The 15,634-nt window shown below is 30.0% G+C and overlaps 1 protein-coding gene across 1 annotated transcript; it reads right to left on the reverse strand.

The window, feature by feature from the left end:
• Positions 1-2,005: 2,005 nt before the first annotated feature.
• Positions 2,006-13,509, reverse strand: LOC145753428 (uncharacterized). Its single transcript, XM_082569841.1, has 27 exons — positions 12,106-13,509; positions 11,620-11,751; positions 11,349-11,522; positions 11,187-11,253; positions 10,962-11,094; positions 10,763-10,897; positions 10,591-10,694; positions 10,368-10,461; positions 10,124-10,267; positions 9,807-9,947; positions 9,506-9,712; positions 9,223-9,393; positions 8,819-8,953; positions 7,923-8,002; positions 7,218-7,360; positions 6,497-6,628; positions 6,131-6,304; positions 5,987-6,047; positions 5,630-5,762; positions 5,326-5,460; positions 4,688-4,791; positions 4,432-4,525; positions 4,002-4,145; positions 3,762-3,902; positions 3,135-3,341; positions 2,591-2,761; positions 2,006-2,373 (listed from the first exon to the last, which is right to left on the reverse strand). Exons 1-27 carry the CDS (start codon positions 12,233-12,235, stop codon positions 2,215-2,217), a joined length of 3,645 nt encoding a protein of 1,214 aa, XP_082425967.1. The 5' UTR covers positions 12,236-13,509; the 3' UTR covers positions 2,006-2,214.
• Between the last annotated feature and the right edge of the window lie 2,125 nt (positions 13,510-15,634).

Below are 15,634 nucleotides of genomic sequence, written 5' to 3' on the forward strand. Positions count from 1 at the left end.
GCATTTCGATGCACGTTTAAAGTGTATTAGTAAACTAAGTAATTTGAAACCTAATTTAAAAAATAAAAGTTGATCGAATAAAAATTTTGTTTTATAGTAAATGTTGCCAACATATTTCGTTTCGGGGACGTTTGCTAACTTTTTAAAATTGTAAACACATTAGGTTTTTAGAAACATGTTTAGGTCAATATAAGCTTTATCGGTGTAAATATAAAAAAGGTAATGTTGAAGATATTTAATAACAGAAACAATAAGCGAATAAGTGTATTTTTTTTATAAACAAGGAAGGCGTTTTAGTTTGTTAAAACCCAAAGATTCGTTAAAATACTTATTAAATGGTTTAAATTTCAAATTATATTTAACAAGGTTGTACATACTCACAATAAACAAACTTTGTCTAAAACTTTTTAATCTTAAATTCATGAAATCTTAAAGTTTACTTTTTAATGTGGGCTCAAGCAATCGTAAATGTAATTTCCATGTGGTGATTTATTGCAATTTACAAAACAAAGCCATTAAACTGTTAAACTACCATATAAGCTATGACCTTGTCGTTTAAGACAAACTAAAATACATCTCTTAAAGGTCGATAACCTCTTAAAGGCTGATAATCAACGAAGAAATTTTGGTTTACGATTTTTGCGCCCAACGGTTTTTTTAAATCGTTAAGTTTACTTTAAATAAATATTAAAGAATAATTTGTTAAAACAATAAACATTTTTTCACACAAACAAATTGCTTTTTTTAAAACGTCAACGACGGGATTTTATAAAAATGAAGCAGATTTAAAAAAAAACTACAGAATATTACAAATTTATAACGACTGACGTTTAAAATTTAAAAGCGTTAAAACTACAATGATCATTAGATTAAATGAATGCTTAAATTGATGTATTTCCTTTTAAAACTAGACTTAGCTAAACTCAGCTTTTAAAAAGTTAAATATGTTGAGAGTTGGTATTTTGTTATGTGCCTTGTTGTTGCCCTTGGTGGCGTCCAAAACATGCTCCTGTGATTGTCAATGTGAAACAAAAGGTAAAATTGATTGTTCTTATTAAAAAGCTTGGAAATTCTTTTTAATTAAACAACTAAAACGATAGGTTTTATGCTAGTTTGTATTATTTATATTATTTCAACATGTAAAACTTTACCCACACGAAAAAAATGTCAAGTTTAATTTCTCTTCAGTTGACTGGCCGAACAGTTACAAAAACAGTAACGGGTACGAGTACGTGGTAGTGTACAATATAAAAAGTTACAGCCATGCTCAGCAAAAATGTGCAGCTATTGATGGCCAACTTGCTTTTTATGGGCCAAAAAATAGCCATCATGCTACGTAAGACTCTTACACTTATGAAAATTGTTGTAAAAAATAAGAAGTTTAAACACTGCATAGGCAAGCTATATCAAAGATCGAAAAGTTTCGATAAAAACCATGATTATGTTTTGCTCTATATTTGTATGCTATGCCTTTTAATCTGCATTCTACCTATTTCAATAGATACATCTATTCGCACTTTCTAAAACATATCAAATACGATTGGTGCTATTTCGGAATGCACGACAAAAATGGTGAGGGCAACTTTCTTTGGGAAGATGGAACTCCCGTTACGTGGGGACATTGGGCAAAAGGGGAGCCAAACAATCACGGCGATGAAGATTGTGGAAGTTACCGCCAGGATGGGTATTGGAACGACCTTCCATGCGTTTACTCTCACGAAAACACAGTCGTCATTGGGTTATGCAATCTTACTAAGCATTTAAATGCAATGTTAAATTGTCTGCAGATTGTAAAACCACGTAATTTAAATATCTTTTAATTTAAAAATAAAAATTGGCCCAGTGAAAATTTTGTTTTTTATTGAATGTTTCGATTTTGTTTCTCCTCTAGGGCGTTTTTCAACCTTTAAACACTTGTTGTGAATACAAAATAATAGGAACAATAAGAAAGCAAACAAGTTTGTTTTCTTATAGACAAACAAGGCCTTTTATTTTGTTGTAACCAAAAATTGCTTAGCCACTGAATATTGACTTAAAGGTTTAAGTAATTATAACAGAGAACAACTTTATTTTAAAATTCTGGCTTAGTTTTCTATGTTTATAGAAATTTTTAATTGCATCAGTTGGTAGAATTAAGAGTTATTTTATTTAAAGCGTACATAGTACGTACAAATTATAGTTTTTGCCGATCCATAATTGTTTCTTAGAATTTTTTTAAACAGATTCTGTGATTGTCCGTTTATGTTCTCCATCTAGCAAATTCATTTCTTTATTCTTTTCCAAAATTTTGTTTTTAGAGCCTAGTAAAATACTTCTTTCTTCGTTGCTTAGTACAGTTAGCTTAAGTTTGGGTTTAATAGCGTTGAATATTCTCTAAAACGAATATAAAATGTTAAATGAAAAAATATGAATTATGCTAATTTCACAAATTATTAAGTATCTTGATTAAAATTGTTTAAGTTGGGAAAATTTGTCTTTAAAATTGAAATGAAATGGCAAATTTTGTTTACCATAAGACCAACAGCAGTAATAATTATTTGCTAAATAGTGATGACCACTAAATAAAATATTGATCGATGTGTTTTCTTACCGTTTTAATAGGTCCATTCATATTCCTGATAATTAAGAACGCACCGATAGGTATGCATACCACAGACGATAATGCCATAAACCAACCTAATAGTTGTGCCCATATTTCATAATCGGTCCCGTCAGAATATTGCAAACGTTTCGTTAATACCAATGTCGTAGCAATCATTATCTTAAAAAAATAGTATTTTATATTTTTACAAGGTTGTGGGGAGGTGGTAGGCTATATTTAAAGTATTATTTTAGATATATATATATAGCTTTATTCTCGATGTGTGAAGGTCGACTTCACAACCTAAACATAAAGTAACAACCGTTACCCCGACCCAATCTCAAGTCGCCTTTTGCAGTTTGGGATATTATCGATTTATAATTCTCCGATAATTACGCTGCCTATTAGGTGCTGGCTCGGCAGGAGTTTATAGCGCCTTACACAAGGCGCTACAGTATGGGAGCGTGGAAATTGAATCATGACCTCATGTAGTGCAGCAAATGCAATGTGTAAATGGTATAAGTAAGTTACAAGGTGTATAAATTAGCCTTACTGGAGCTGAAATAGGTATTACGATTGTCCAACACAGTTTGCACCATTGTAATACCCATGATTTTCTACCAAGCATTATTTCCGCGGCCTTGATAAATTTATTCGCTCCAAAAAACCAACCAATCGCAATCGACTGCGTCATTCCGACAACAATGTAGCACCAGCCCGTACCGCTGGTTTGAAAAACTTCAAATACGTAGAAGCCATTCTAAATCAAAGTTTTGATTTATCAGTGTATTAAAAAGGGCAACAAATTTTGCAAAAGTTTTTAGAATATGTACTATTTAGAATTGTTAATTAGAATTGATCAAGACATTGCTAAGACCGACAGCATGGTGTAGTGGTAAGAACACTTGCTACACCAGTATAATTATCGGGCAATTATAATCTATAATATCCCAAACTGCCACAGGCAACTCGAGACAGGGTCGGAGTAACTGATGTTACTCTATGTTTAAGTCGAGCATTCGACTTTCCTACATCGAGGATAAAGATATATACAAAAAAAAAAAAACAGGTAAAGCATTTGGTATCTTACAAGTATGTTTTGTAGCAGGGTTTGTTAATGTTCTTTTAGAAATTAACATAATTGAGACAGTTTATTTTTGTTATAGCTAAATAATCTTACCTCAGCTATCATAGAAATGGAAATAAGTCCCATAACTAAAACCGGAACAGCAAAAGTAATTTCTTTTGACCATTTTTTTCTTTGCATGTGTTGAGGTAAAAACGAAAATACAGTTTGGGAGATACACTCTTGAAAGACAAACTGAAAACAAAATTTTATTATTGTTCCTTTGTAGAAAAAAACAAAAAATTATTTTAAACAGTCAATTAGGCTTTTTATTAATTTAAACGTTGTATTAACCTGACTATCAACGCTAAGAAACAGCAACATTACAAAAAATAAAACGCTCCAAATTTGAGGAAAGGGAAGTAAACTAAGTGCTTGAGGATAAACTAAAAATGCAAGACCAGGTCCAGAACTAACAACAGCATCAACCGTTGTGTTCTTAAATATAAAATATTACATATAAGTTAAAGCAAGTCAAGTTGTGCTAAAATAAAGACATGTCGATATTTAAACTAAATGTTCAAGTATGGTTAAAATAAAAAAATTATTTCAACGCTGGTATACTTTATACATGTATATATATAACTTTAAGGAATGTATAATTAATTATCTTAGATGCCAAGTATTTTAAAAAATAAATAAAAAATTCCACAGGAAAAATATCAATATCACGTTTTAAAACGTCATTTCTATGGTTGTTAAGAAATACCATAGGTTAAATTACCTGCGTTTTTGCCATAAAACCTAACACAGAAAACACAGCAAATCCAGCTACAAAACTTGTCATCATATTAAGAAAAATCATAATAGTAGTGTCCCTGTTACAAATTCACCATTAATTTAAATGCAGTACATTTCTATTTAAATTAGTGTTAGTTTTTATATGTATGTGATACTTTGAACAAAAATAAATTTGTCTTTAGTTTAAAACGATAATGGTGTTTGTGTAGCCCGATCACCCCGTATGTGTTGTAATGTACCTGATAAAGTTATGATTTTTCCGGTTGTGACTGGACAGAGTAATAACGCAACCAACACACACACTGTAAGACCAACAAACTTGTTCTGCGGCGTTAATCCAAACCTAACAAAAAATAAATCGTCTTTTAATGATAACAAACAAACCTCTTTTTTTAGGTTTAAAAAATCGGATTTTAAGTTTAGCTTGCATTCAAAGTGTTATGTTACAGAGTTATGCAATTTTGTAAGTGATGTATATAGCACGTTAGTACAATGAATTATAAAATGCTTTTAGAACCTCTAAAAATGTCTGTGGTACTTACAATTTAATTTTCAAAAAACTGGAAAACGATTAACATAAAAAACAGGTTACCATATTTTTTTGTGTGACGTAGAAAGTACTAAGTAGCGTAGTGAATGTATACATGCTAGTACTTCCTACGTCATCACAAACAGGGCTTTCCTTTTCTTTTTTTTAATTAATTTTTTTTTTTTAAGTTGTATAACTTAAACAGTAGGTGAAACTATTCAAAGTTAAAATCATTTTTGTGTTCAGTGACACCAACTTTTTTGTTCAGTGACACCAAATTTTTGACTATAAAAATATTGCTAATATATGACTTTAACTCTTTCTGTTTTTTGGTTTATTATTTTATACCCCTGGTTCTTTGAGCTTCGCCAACTCGGGTTTCAGGAAGTAATAAACACCGTCCACAGAGCCATCAAGTGTTAGTCCCCGTATAAGAACAGCTATCAGGGCAATGAATGGAAGAGGTACGGTAAAGTATACAGCCTAAAAAAGCGCGTTTTTACACTAAGTCTAAAATAAGGTATTTAAAAAGTGCACAAAATATTGGTTAGATTAAGATCAGATTCATAAACAATTTAACAGAAAGACAGTTTTGAATATTTTAAAGTTATTTTTTAGTATGCTTTTTTAAAAATAGGGATTTTGATTTTACCTTAGCGGTCCATTTAAACCCCTTCCAAATAAAGAAATAAACAACTGCCCACATTAGTAAAAGACAGAGTAATAATTTCCACTGTACGACTCCAACATCGTTTATGTTTGCAGACAAATTTAAAACCTCTCTCCTAAAACATGTTTAAGCTTAGTTACATAAAAACATTATAAATTATTTTTATTGTATCTTTATAAGTCCTTCTGTGTTTTAAAACTATTTGGTAATATAGCCTTTAGAAAAACAAATGAGAATATCTGTAAATTTTAAGCGGAAGTAAAAATACACCAAGCTTTTTTTAGAAAACTGAGGTCAAGTGCATTGGACAATGGTCCATATTAAAATATGTCAACTTACTCCCAAAATTCTTCAACGGGTGTTGTAGCACTTGTAGAATTAAATATGGTAGAATTATCTACTGGAAATAACGAGAAAGTTTTTTTTTTAAATAAAAATAGCCAAAATTTAAAAAAATGTAAACTCAATTTTTTCTATTTTTACCTGTTGCATTGTGGTCTTGTACAAAGCAGTCAGGTGTATTCCACGTGTTATTACATGTAGTCCAGGGCAGGGTGGGACTAAAGCTTGCAATCAAATATCTAAACACCCAGGCTAAGATTACAGCGTAGTATGTGTTGCAATACAACATTATTACTAAAGTGCAGAAACCAAGACCTACAAAAAGAAATAAAATAGATAGGGAAAAATATTATTAAAAATTAAATAAAGTAAATTGACTGACTTAGAAATATATTTTGAGGTTCGTTATCTAGTAGTTGGTTATCCACTTTTTCGTGATAAGTTTTTAATTGAACTTAGATTAAGATGTGAATATGTATGTATACATTGGAAGTAAATGCAACAAACCTTTAACTAATGGAATCATGTTCCAACCGCGAATCATATCTTTTCCTGTTAACTGGCCCAACCCAGACTCAAGCGCAAACATGGGCAATCCGTAAACAAAAACCATAATAAGATAGGGAATCATAAACGCTCCTGCAACAAATGCAATTTAGTTTGCAAGGTATGATTTTAGATGAAACTAAACTAAAAAAATCCAGCTATGCGATATAAAGAGCTAAAACCCCGTACTTTGTACTTTGTCGAAAAATCGATGGCAGGTTTCTTAGAATTTAGTGAGCAAACGGTTGCACGTAGATTAAAATATTCCAAGTCCAACCCAATAACGTAATACGTGGTATAAAGTCAAAATTTAATGCTATTTAATAGCGTTTTTTTAGACCCATAAGAAAGTTGGATTCCGTTTTTAAAATCAGTTCTATTTAAATAAACCATTGATTTAATGTACATGTTTTTGGAATTAACTTAAAGCACATTTTGCTTACACTAGTTTCAACGTTTTGCAAATTTAAATAAAATAGTTCTTGTAAGACAAGTATAAGTGTTTAATAAAAATTTTTTACTGAATTTATGTCAATTCAACCCAAAACAATAATCCCAATGATATCTCAAGTTATGCTACTGTAAAAACACCAAAAATAAACCTTTGAAAAAAGTTAAATCGTTTTTGAGTTAAATTGACCTGTTCTTATTTTAACTATATGTAGACGTTAAATTGTCTTACCTCCTCCATTCTTGTAACACACATAGGGAAATCTCCAAACGTTACCCAAACCAACTGCACCACCAGCACATGTGAATATAAAGTCCATTCCCCGACTCCATTTCGTTGACTTGTCTACCGTTGCCGACATATTTTTCCAAAAACTAAAACCCACGACCACAGCACCAGTTTTTACTTATTAAAGTGTCTGTTTACGGAAATAGATGCTTAGTCATTGAAGAATATATAACACGGATATAATTAATTATCAACAGGACATGCAGTTCATGTTCTGAAAACTTTTTTTATTTATTTTTCAAGTTAAAAAAATTTGAAAAGGTTTTGTATCTCAATTCGTTACATAAACATTTTAATGCTGAAATTATATTCTACGTACAAATTAAATTACGTTCTGTACACTACCGAGTTAAAATTTTAAGGCGAATTTAAAAGAAGCCTAAATATGCAATATTACATACGTAATCACAAATGTTTTACTAAAATGTAGAATTTTGCAGGGGGTTTAAACAGGCTACCAGTTTTGACTTATTTTATGTTTAAATTAGGCTTGCAGTATTTAAAAATATAAGGTTGATAGTATAGAAAATAATTAGACGAAATGTTATTGGCTTTGTTTACATTTTGCAATACCCTACCAAAGGGCGTTTCGTTATTTAACAGAATATTGTAACCGCTCATATTTAACATAATTAATTAGCGACATACCACTGGTGGTTTACTTTCTTTCTGGTCTGACTGTATTTTTCTATCTCACAGTAACTTGGTTTATTACATTTTCTTTTAACCTTATAAGATAGTTAATTATTTATTTATATAGATAAAAGGTCTACCGTTTACAATTTATTAAACAGTAGAGGCACCACTTACTAAGCAAAATCTTCTAAAATTTTAAAATTACTTTTTCATCCAAAATATAATTGCCTGCTTATATATAAAAAACGCATACGTTTACATCTTATTACCAAATTATATCCGCTTGACTGCCTTTGGGCATTTCTTATAAATAAATGGCTTATGCTTGTATTGGTAAACCATAGTTACATTTTTTAAAGACAAACTTGTATATATTTTTTTAAACAGCATCACAAAACCTTAAATCTCAAACAAAAACATTGCAAGTTGATTTTGCAACAACGTTTGTACCTTTATAAATAGCTTTATTTTTTTAAAAGGGTTTTTTAAGTCAAAACTATATTAAATCGAAGTACAGAATAATTTTTAATGTGTTCTATTCAGCACAATATTGTTCGTGTTTACATGAAAAATGTTGGGTTAAATAAAAACTACTTTGTGGGGGACTTATCCTAATAATATTAAGTGTGTACTATACAAAAATAAACAAATAGGCCAACGGATGTACTAAATGCTTAAGTATTTAGTTTAAATACGTTTAAAAGCAAGTTTGAATCTGAATGTTCATAAAGTATATTTAAATTTTTATATAAATGATCAATAATTGTAAAACAGTAATTCTGATAGTCCAAACTAAATTAAAAACCATTTAAACATAGAATAAGTTGTATAACAACACAAAATAGAACTTAATATGGCATTGCATAATTTATTTTTAAAGGATAATATTTTTATATAATATTTAGTCATAGTTGTTGTTCTTCTAACAAGTTGTTCTTATTACTATCGTTGTCTTCATATGTTTCATTCCTTTCAAGAGAGTTAATTTCCAACTTACTGAGAACTGTTAAGCCAAGATTCGGTTCAAGAAGGGACTGAACTCTCTAAAAAAACATAACTTACAAATGTTAAATACCAAATTTTTGTAATACAAAAAAAGAAAGCATTTTTTTGTAACTTTTTTTAAATTGCTTTGTTTTGTGCTTACAAAATCGATAACCCGTATTACAATCGTGATTTTTAAATTAAAAAATAGTTGCAAATAATATTAGCACCCAAAAATGACTTTTTAATTTATTTTGTAGCTTTATAAACTGAACATACACGTATATATCGTCTACTTAAATTTCCCTATATAAAGGGGTGTTTATACCTTTTTAAAGGAGCCTTTTGCTTTGGCTATAGCTCGAATCATTTCAAGTGGAATCAAGACAACAGAAGACAATGTCATAAACCAACCCAAGATTTGAGCCCAAATTGGGTAATCGGAACCGTCGGGATATTTTAATCGGTTGGTAAGTACCCACGTGGTTATGACCATAACCTATCACACAACACACGAAAAAAAAATATTTGTTATTATTAGCGTTGGTGAAACTTACATATCTTTAAAATAAAAACTTTAAATGTGTTTGTAAATAAATATAGAAACAAACCGGTGCTGATATTGGTATAATGTATTTCCAGCAGATTTTACACCATCTTAACGTTATGGATTTTCTTTGCAACAAAATTTCAGAAGCCCCAATGAACTTGTCTGCATTAAAGAACCATCCAATCGCGATAGATTGAACAAAAGCCACTGCTATGTAACACCAGCCCGTTCCACCCGTTTGAAAAACTTCGAACACATAATAGCCATTCTAAACCAAAAAAACATTAAAAAATTATTAGTTGGTGACATTAAAACGTAGAAAAATTGGAAATAGTGTTTTATTAAGGATTTATGAAGTTTACCTCGGTAATCATTGAAATAGATACCAGCCCCATCACAATTACTGGAATAGCAAATGTAATCTCAGTTGCCCACTTTCTTTTTTGCATTCTAACAGGCAATTGAGCGAATATAGTTTGGGAAATGCATTCTTGATAAACAAACTAAATAACCGAGGACAGAAAGGTTTAAATCACGAACGGAAATTAATTTAGTTGGTTAGAGAAATCAGAATAAACATTAAGTTCTAGTTAAATTTCTCATGTTTTTCAACAAATACGAGATGTCTGTAATCAAACAATTTTTTTATACTTGTGTTAAATTACGTATTTTAACTTACAAGGCTGTCAATGCTAAGAAATAGTAGCATAAGAAAGAAGAGGACACTCCAAATTTGTGGAAATGGAAGTAAACTTAATGCTTTGGGATAAACTAAAAATGCTAAGCCGGGTCCAGAATCAACAACCGCATCAACCGTTGTGTTCTTAAAAGTAAAAAATATATTAACACATAAATAAATTAAAACAAACTTTATTTTTTATCCTCCTTTGATATCAGCTGTGTTTATGAAACAATAACATTACCTGTGATTTTGCTATAAAACCAAGTACTGAAAAAACAGCAAAGCCAGCAGTTAAACTTGTAAACATATTTAGAAAAATCATGGCGTAAGTGTCCCTATAGCAAAAAGAAACAATTTTATATTTATTAAAGTTCATATAAACCTAAATTTTATTTTTAAATTAATTATAATATTTATGTCAATAATTTGTTCAGGATTAATTTATTTTTATAGCAAAACATTACCTTATAAAGTTATGATGTTTTAAGTTGTGGCTAGATAAAGCAATAGCTACTCCTAGGCATATAGCATAAGAATAACATACTTGCTCTGCTGCATTAATCCATACCTTAACAAGTCAAACAAAAATTAGTAAATACTAAACTTGTATTTAAAAAAAATTTCAAATAAACTTACCAGAGGCTCGCCTAGCTTTGTAATATTTGGGTTGACATAATAGAAAACACCCTCCATGGCACCATCTAGTGTTAGGCCACGTATTAAAACGACAAACAGAGCTAGGAAAGGCACGGGTACAGTTACGTAGACAGCCTAATACAAGATAAGCTCAAAGTTAATTCCCAAAAATATTACGATAAATAACGAAGCTAAGTACCTTCGCAGTCCACTTGAAGCCCTTCCATATAAATAAATAAACTGTAACCCAAACCAGCATAAGACTGAGTAACAACTTCCATGATACTACTCCAACTTCGTTAATGTTAGATGACACGTTTAATATCTCGTTGCTGTAAACACATTAATTCGATTTAAACATTTCTACCAGTTTTTATAAAAGGTTAAAATACAGATAAAATTAGTTTTATATTTTTGTACTTACGACCAATATTCTTCAACTGGAGTGTTTCCTCTGCTTGAGTTTAAAATAAGATTCTGGGTTTGATTTTCTATAAAATAAATCGAGTTACTAACTGATCTAAACCAATGATTGTTAATTGAGAGTTTAAATTATCAACATTAGAGTTAAAAAAAAGCTTTTAACCTGTTAAATTGTGTTGTTGTTCAAAACAGTCTGGTGTATTCCATGTGTTATTACACGTGGTCCATGGCAATACCGAGTTAAAACTTGCAACCGTATATCGAACAACATAAGCTATAATTACCGCATAAGAGGTATCCAAATATAGCATAATAACTAAACAGGCGTATCCAATCCCTTAAAAAAGCAAAAATTTTTTAAATATCTAATTATACACGAAAAAACGTCTTTAAAAGAACTGTTATCAATGTTTTAAAAGCAAGGCATAAATTACCTTTAAATATAGGAATTATTTTCCACGTATGAATGGAATCACTTCCTGTTAACTGACCTAGCCCTGTCTCCAAAGCAAACATAGGCAGTCCGTATATAAAAGCCATGATTAAATACGGTATCATAAATGCCCCTATAAAATGCACAAATTATATAAATATATATATATAAATTATATATACATATTATTTGAAAAGATGTTTTTACTAAAATGCCTAATGTAACTTTTATAATTGGTTATACGTACACAAAAAAAAGGACGCAATATTAATAAAATTTATTTAAATAATGTAAAAAAATTTAATTTTATTAAAAAGGTTAAAAAAATTAAAGTTGAAATTCCTATTACGCTTATAACGTGTTATAGTCTAAACAATCACTTACGCACAAAGCCAACCGGAAATTTTACATTATTCGCTCTACAGCACGGGTTAACTTTCTAACTTTGCGTAAAACGAATAAAAAAATATTCATTAAACAAACTTACCCCCACCATTCTTGTAGCAGATATAGGGAAACCTCCAAACGTTTCCCAAACCAACTGCACCTCCAGCACATGTGAATAGAAAATCCATTCCACGACTCCATTTCGTTGACTTATCTACTGTTGCCGACATATTTTCTTAATAACTTTACACCGCACGTTACCAATGAAACTTATTTAATGCTTGGGGCGTTGGCGATTTTTTGTCCCAGTTTTGTGTTGATGGTATTAAGATAAAGCAACGTGTCTTTTTACAGAAAGCGCATTAAATAAACCGCGTTAACTAAACTTTGTTAACTTTGTTAAGCTGTGGCAATGTCTTGTCATAGGCCGTCTTGTTTATTGGTAAAATGCAGAAACCTATTGCAAACACTTTGACCTAGTTTATTAGCCCAAAAAATCTTACCGTTTGTTGTAGATAAAAAAGGGTAGTCACATTTAATTACAATAAAATAGATTCTGTTTCGGCTATCTGGATAACTTATTTGTCGGCTCTTGCTAACTACAAACTATATAAATTTCATATTTTAGATATAGTTAACGCTCTAGACCTCCCTTTTATTTTAAAAATAAAGCGAATTTCACCAAAATTATAGCATTGTATACGTATTTTCTAGGTATTGGCATTGATGCATGAAAAACCTTCACAGAAAGAATAAAAATTGCGCAAACGCTTTATAGCTTTTTACTAGGTTGTATCTGCGCTTTATTAGTTAAACTAAAATAACCTTTATTAAATTGTCCTAAAAGTATTACTAAACCTAAAACAATGTAAATGGTGTGTATTTAATATGGTACTATGTACAGTTTTTCCAAGTAGTAAGCAATTAAAATGCTTAAAGGGGAACTCAACAAAAAAATAAGGCCAGCTAATATGTTTTTTTGAACTTAACTGAGTTTAAAACTGTCAACTGTAAAAATTAAAAATATTTTTGTGTCTGTAATGAGCCTGATTCGATGTTTTGAACTTCGACGGCAAATCCTTTATGACGTCACCGGGTTGTACGCAAATTTGTTAGCTATACACAAAGGTGGGCACCAAATCGTTAATGCGTTAAACGTTAAATAACGAAGTTAATTTTTTTGTTAAAATTTAACTTTTAAGTTAATTTTAAAAATCGTTGTCGGACCTGTTAACTTTCGTTAAATTGTGCTTCCGTTAAATTAAGCCCGTTAACTCAATATTTTACAAGTAAATCCATGGTAATATAAGAAATATATATGTTTAAAATCGCCGTTTATCGGGTTTAATCGTCGCAATTTTTAAACGATGTAAGTAATTACTATCCGGCCACTGTTATTTGGGCATTTGGCCTAAGCCAGTTTTAAAAACTTCTTCTAAACCATTTTCGTCTAGTTAAAACATCGATTAAGAAAAAAACTATTTTTTTTAAATCTTTTTTTATAAAAAAGGTAATTTCTTTGTTTGTTTTAATTAAATTTTAACGTTAACGTTTAACGATAACTTTCGTTACACTTGGTTTAATTTAACGAAAAAACGTTAGCGAAGTTACTGTATTGTGTAACGAATAACCATTCAACTAAGTTGCTTTTTTGTTTAACTGTGCCCACCTATGGCTATACATTATGATGCGGTCATAAGCTGTTTTATAGTCATACAAGTTTTCTAGAAAAGTTAAACTATTATAAAAAACGTTTATTAGCTTCCTAAATGATAGTTCTACATTGCACTAGTGTTTTAATTCGCTTAGATGCAGCAAAAAAGTTTTTATGCCAATTACAACTTTGTTTTGTTGCCAGACTGCTGAACCCAAACTGTTTGATATTTGCGTTTAGCTGTTAAAAGGTATTAGTATATACCACTGCGTGTTTGTATGTATAAACTATGATGAAACAGGCCAAATTATTTGTTGTTTTTTTAAAAATTCGCTTATCATAAGTAATGCAATATTTTGTATGTTTCCATTGAGACAAACCACATTGAATAAAGGGTTTTTAAAAAAAAACAATGTCCTTGTATGAATGCAAGTTTAAAATTTAAAATTTTGTTGGAACTTAGACTCTATTTTTCAGTTGTCAGAGTGTTTTATAAATTTTACACGAACAAATGCTCAGTTTCTTGAAAAACAGCACTACTCCATCACTGTTATTAGTAATTTCAGCCTCACAAACCGGTTTAAATGCAAAGGATGTAATTGGGCATCAGGAACAATTTAAGTCTTTAACATCATTTTGGTTTTCAGCAATAGACATAACTATGGTTCACAGAATATCTTAAAAGGCTTATAAAAAGTATTCTAAAGGTTTAAATTTTTAATAAAAGGCGTTTGCATTTTTGCGACTTCATTTTTTTTGCATTTTAATCAATAATACCAATTTTTAAGCGTTTAGTTACAGAATAGAAATTATCACATATTATAGCGTTGTTTTACTAACTTAATTTATGTATTGCTACATGATAAGTCGAGTTAGTTTGGCATGACGAGTCTCTTTGTTTAATCTTATACAGTTAAATGTTAACTCTTGCGACATACCTAAAAACTTTATTTTTGCTTATCTAAACGAATAAAAACACTTGTGCAATATAGAACTATTCTTGGGGAAGCTTATAAACGTCTTTATAATAGTTTAACTTTTATATAAAACTTGTACGACTTTGAAACAGCTTATAACCGAATCATAACGTTTAGCTAACAAATTTGCGTACAACTCGGTGACGTCATAAAGGGTTTGCCGTCGAAGTTCAAAACTTCGAATCAGGCTTATTATAAGCCCAAGAATATTTTTAATTAAAGTTTTAAACTCAGTACAGTTTAAAAAAACATATTAGCTGGCCTTATTTTTCTGTTAAGTTCCCCTTTAAAGTCATATATTAGCGATATTTTTATACTCAAAAATTAATAAAGTTGGTGTCCCTGAATACAAAAATGATTTTAACTTTAAATAATTTTACCTACTTTTTAAGTTATTCAACTTTAAAAAAAAAATTTAAATTAATTAAAAAAAAGAAAGGGGAAGCCCTGTTTGTGATGACGTAGAAAGTGCTAGCGTGTATACATTCACTACGCTACTTAGTACTTTCTACGTCACACAAAAAATATGGTAACCTGATTTTTTATGTTAATCATTTTCCAGTATTTAAAAAAATTAAATTGTAAGTACCACAGACATTTTTTAAAGGTTCTAAAGTCATTTTGTAATTCATTGTCAACCATACTAACATGCTATATGCATCATTTACAAAATTGCAAAACTCTGTAACATAACACTTTAAGCATAACAGTTACAATACATTTTGTTGCCTTTTACGTTGTTAACGTTAAAAACTGTTGTTAACGTTAAAAACTGTAGTTCGGACCTCTTATAATTAAGCAAAACTAATTTTGTTAAATGTAAAACCAAACATGCAGAAACTCAAAAAGCCTGTATTTATATGCCTAACTAATAAAACAAATTTGGATTATTTGCGGAAAATATACTAAGCTTCCATCTTAGAATTTCTAATGCGAATATTTAAACATTTTTTATGCAAACCGCTGCCGCTACTGTTGATATAGCATTAAAGTTTAAT

The sequence above is a fragment of the Corella eumyota genome, chromosome 5 (genome assembly GCF_963082875.1).
Source record: "Corella eumyota chromosome 5, kaCorEumy4.1, whole genome shotgun sequence".
Lineage (NCBI taxonomy): Eukaryota > Metazoa > Chordata > Ascidiacea > Phlebobranchia > Corellidae > Corella > Corella eumyota.

Excerpts from the sequence above, each read along its gene's own strand:
- LOC145753428 (XM_082569841.1), bottom strand. The coding sequence starts at position 12,235 with ATGTCGGCAACAGTAGATAAGTCAACGAAATGGAGTCGTGGAATGGAT. Across the intron at positions 9,948-10,123 it reads TTCTTAGCATTGACAGCCTT|TTTGTTTATCAAGAATGCAT; the intron begins GTAAGTTAAAAT and ends TCGGTTATTTAG. Across the intron at positions 4,146-4,431 it reads GTTTTATGGCAAAAACGCAG|AACACAACGGTTGATGCTGT; the intron begins GTAATTTAACCT and ends TTTATATTTAAG.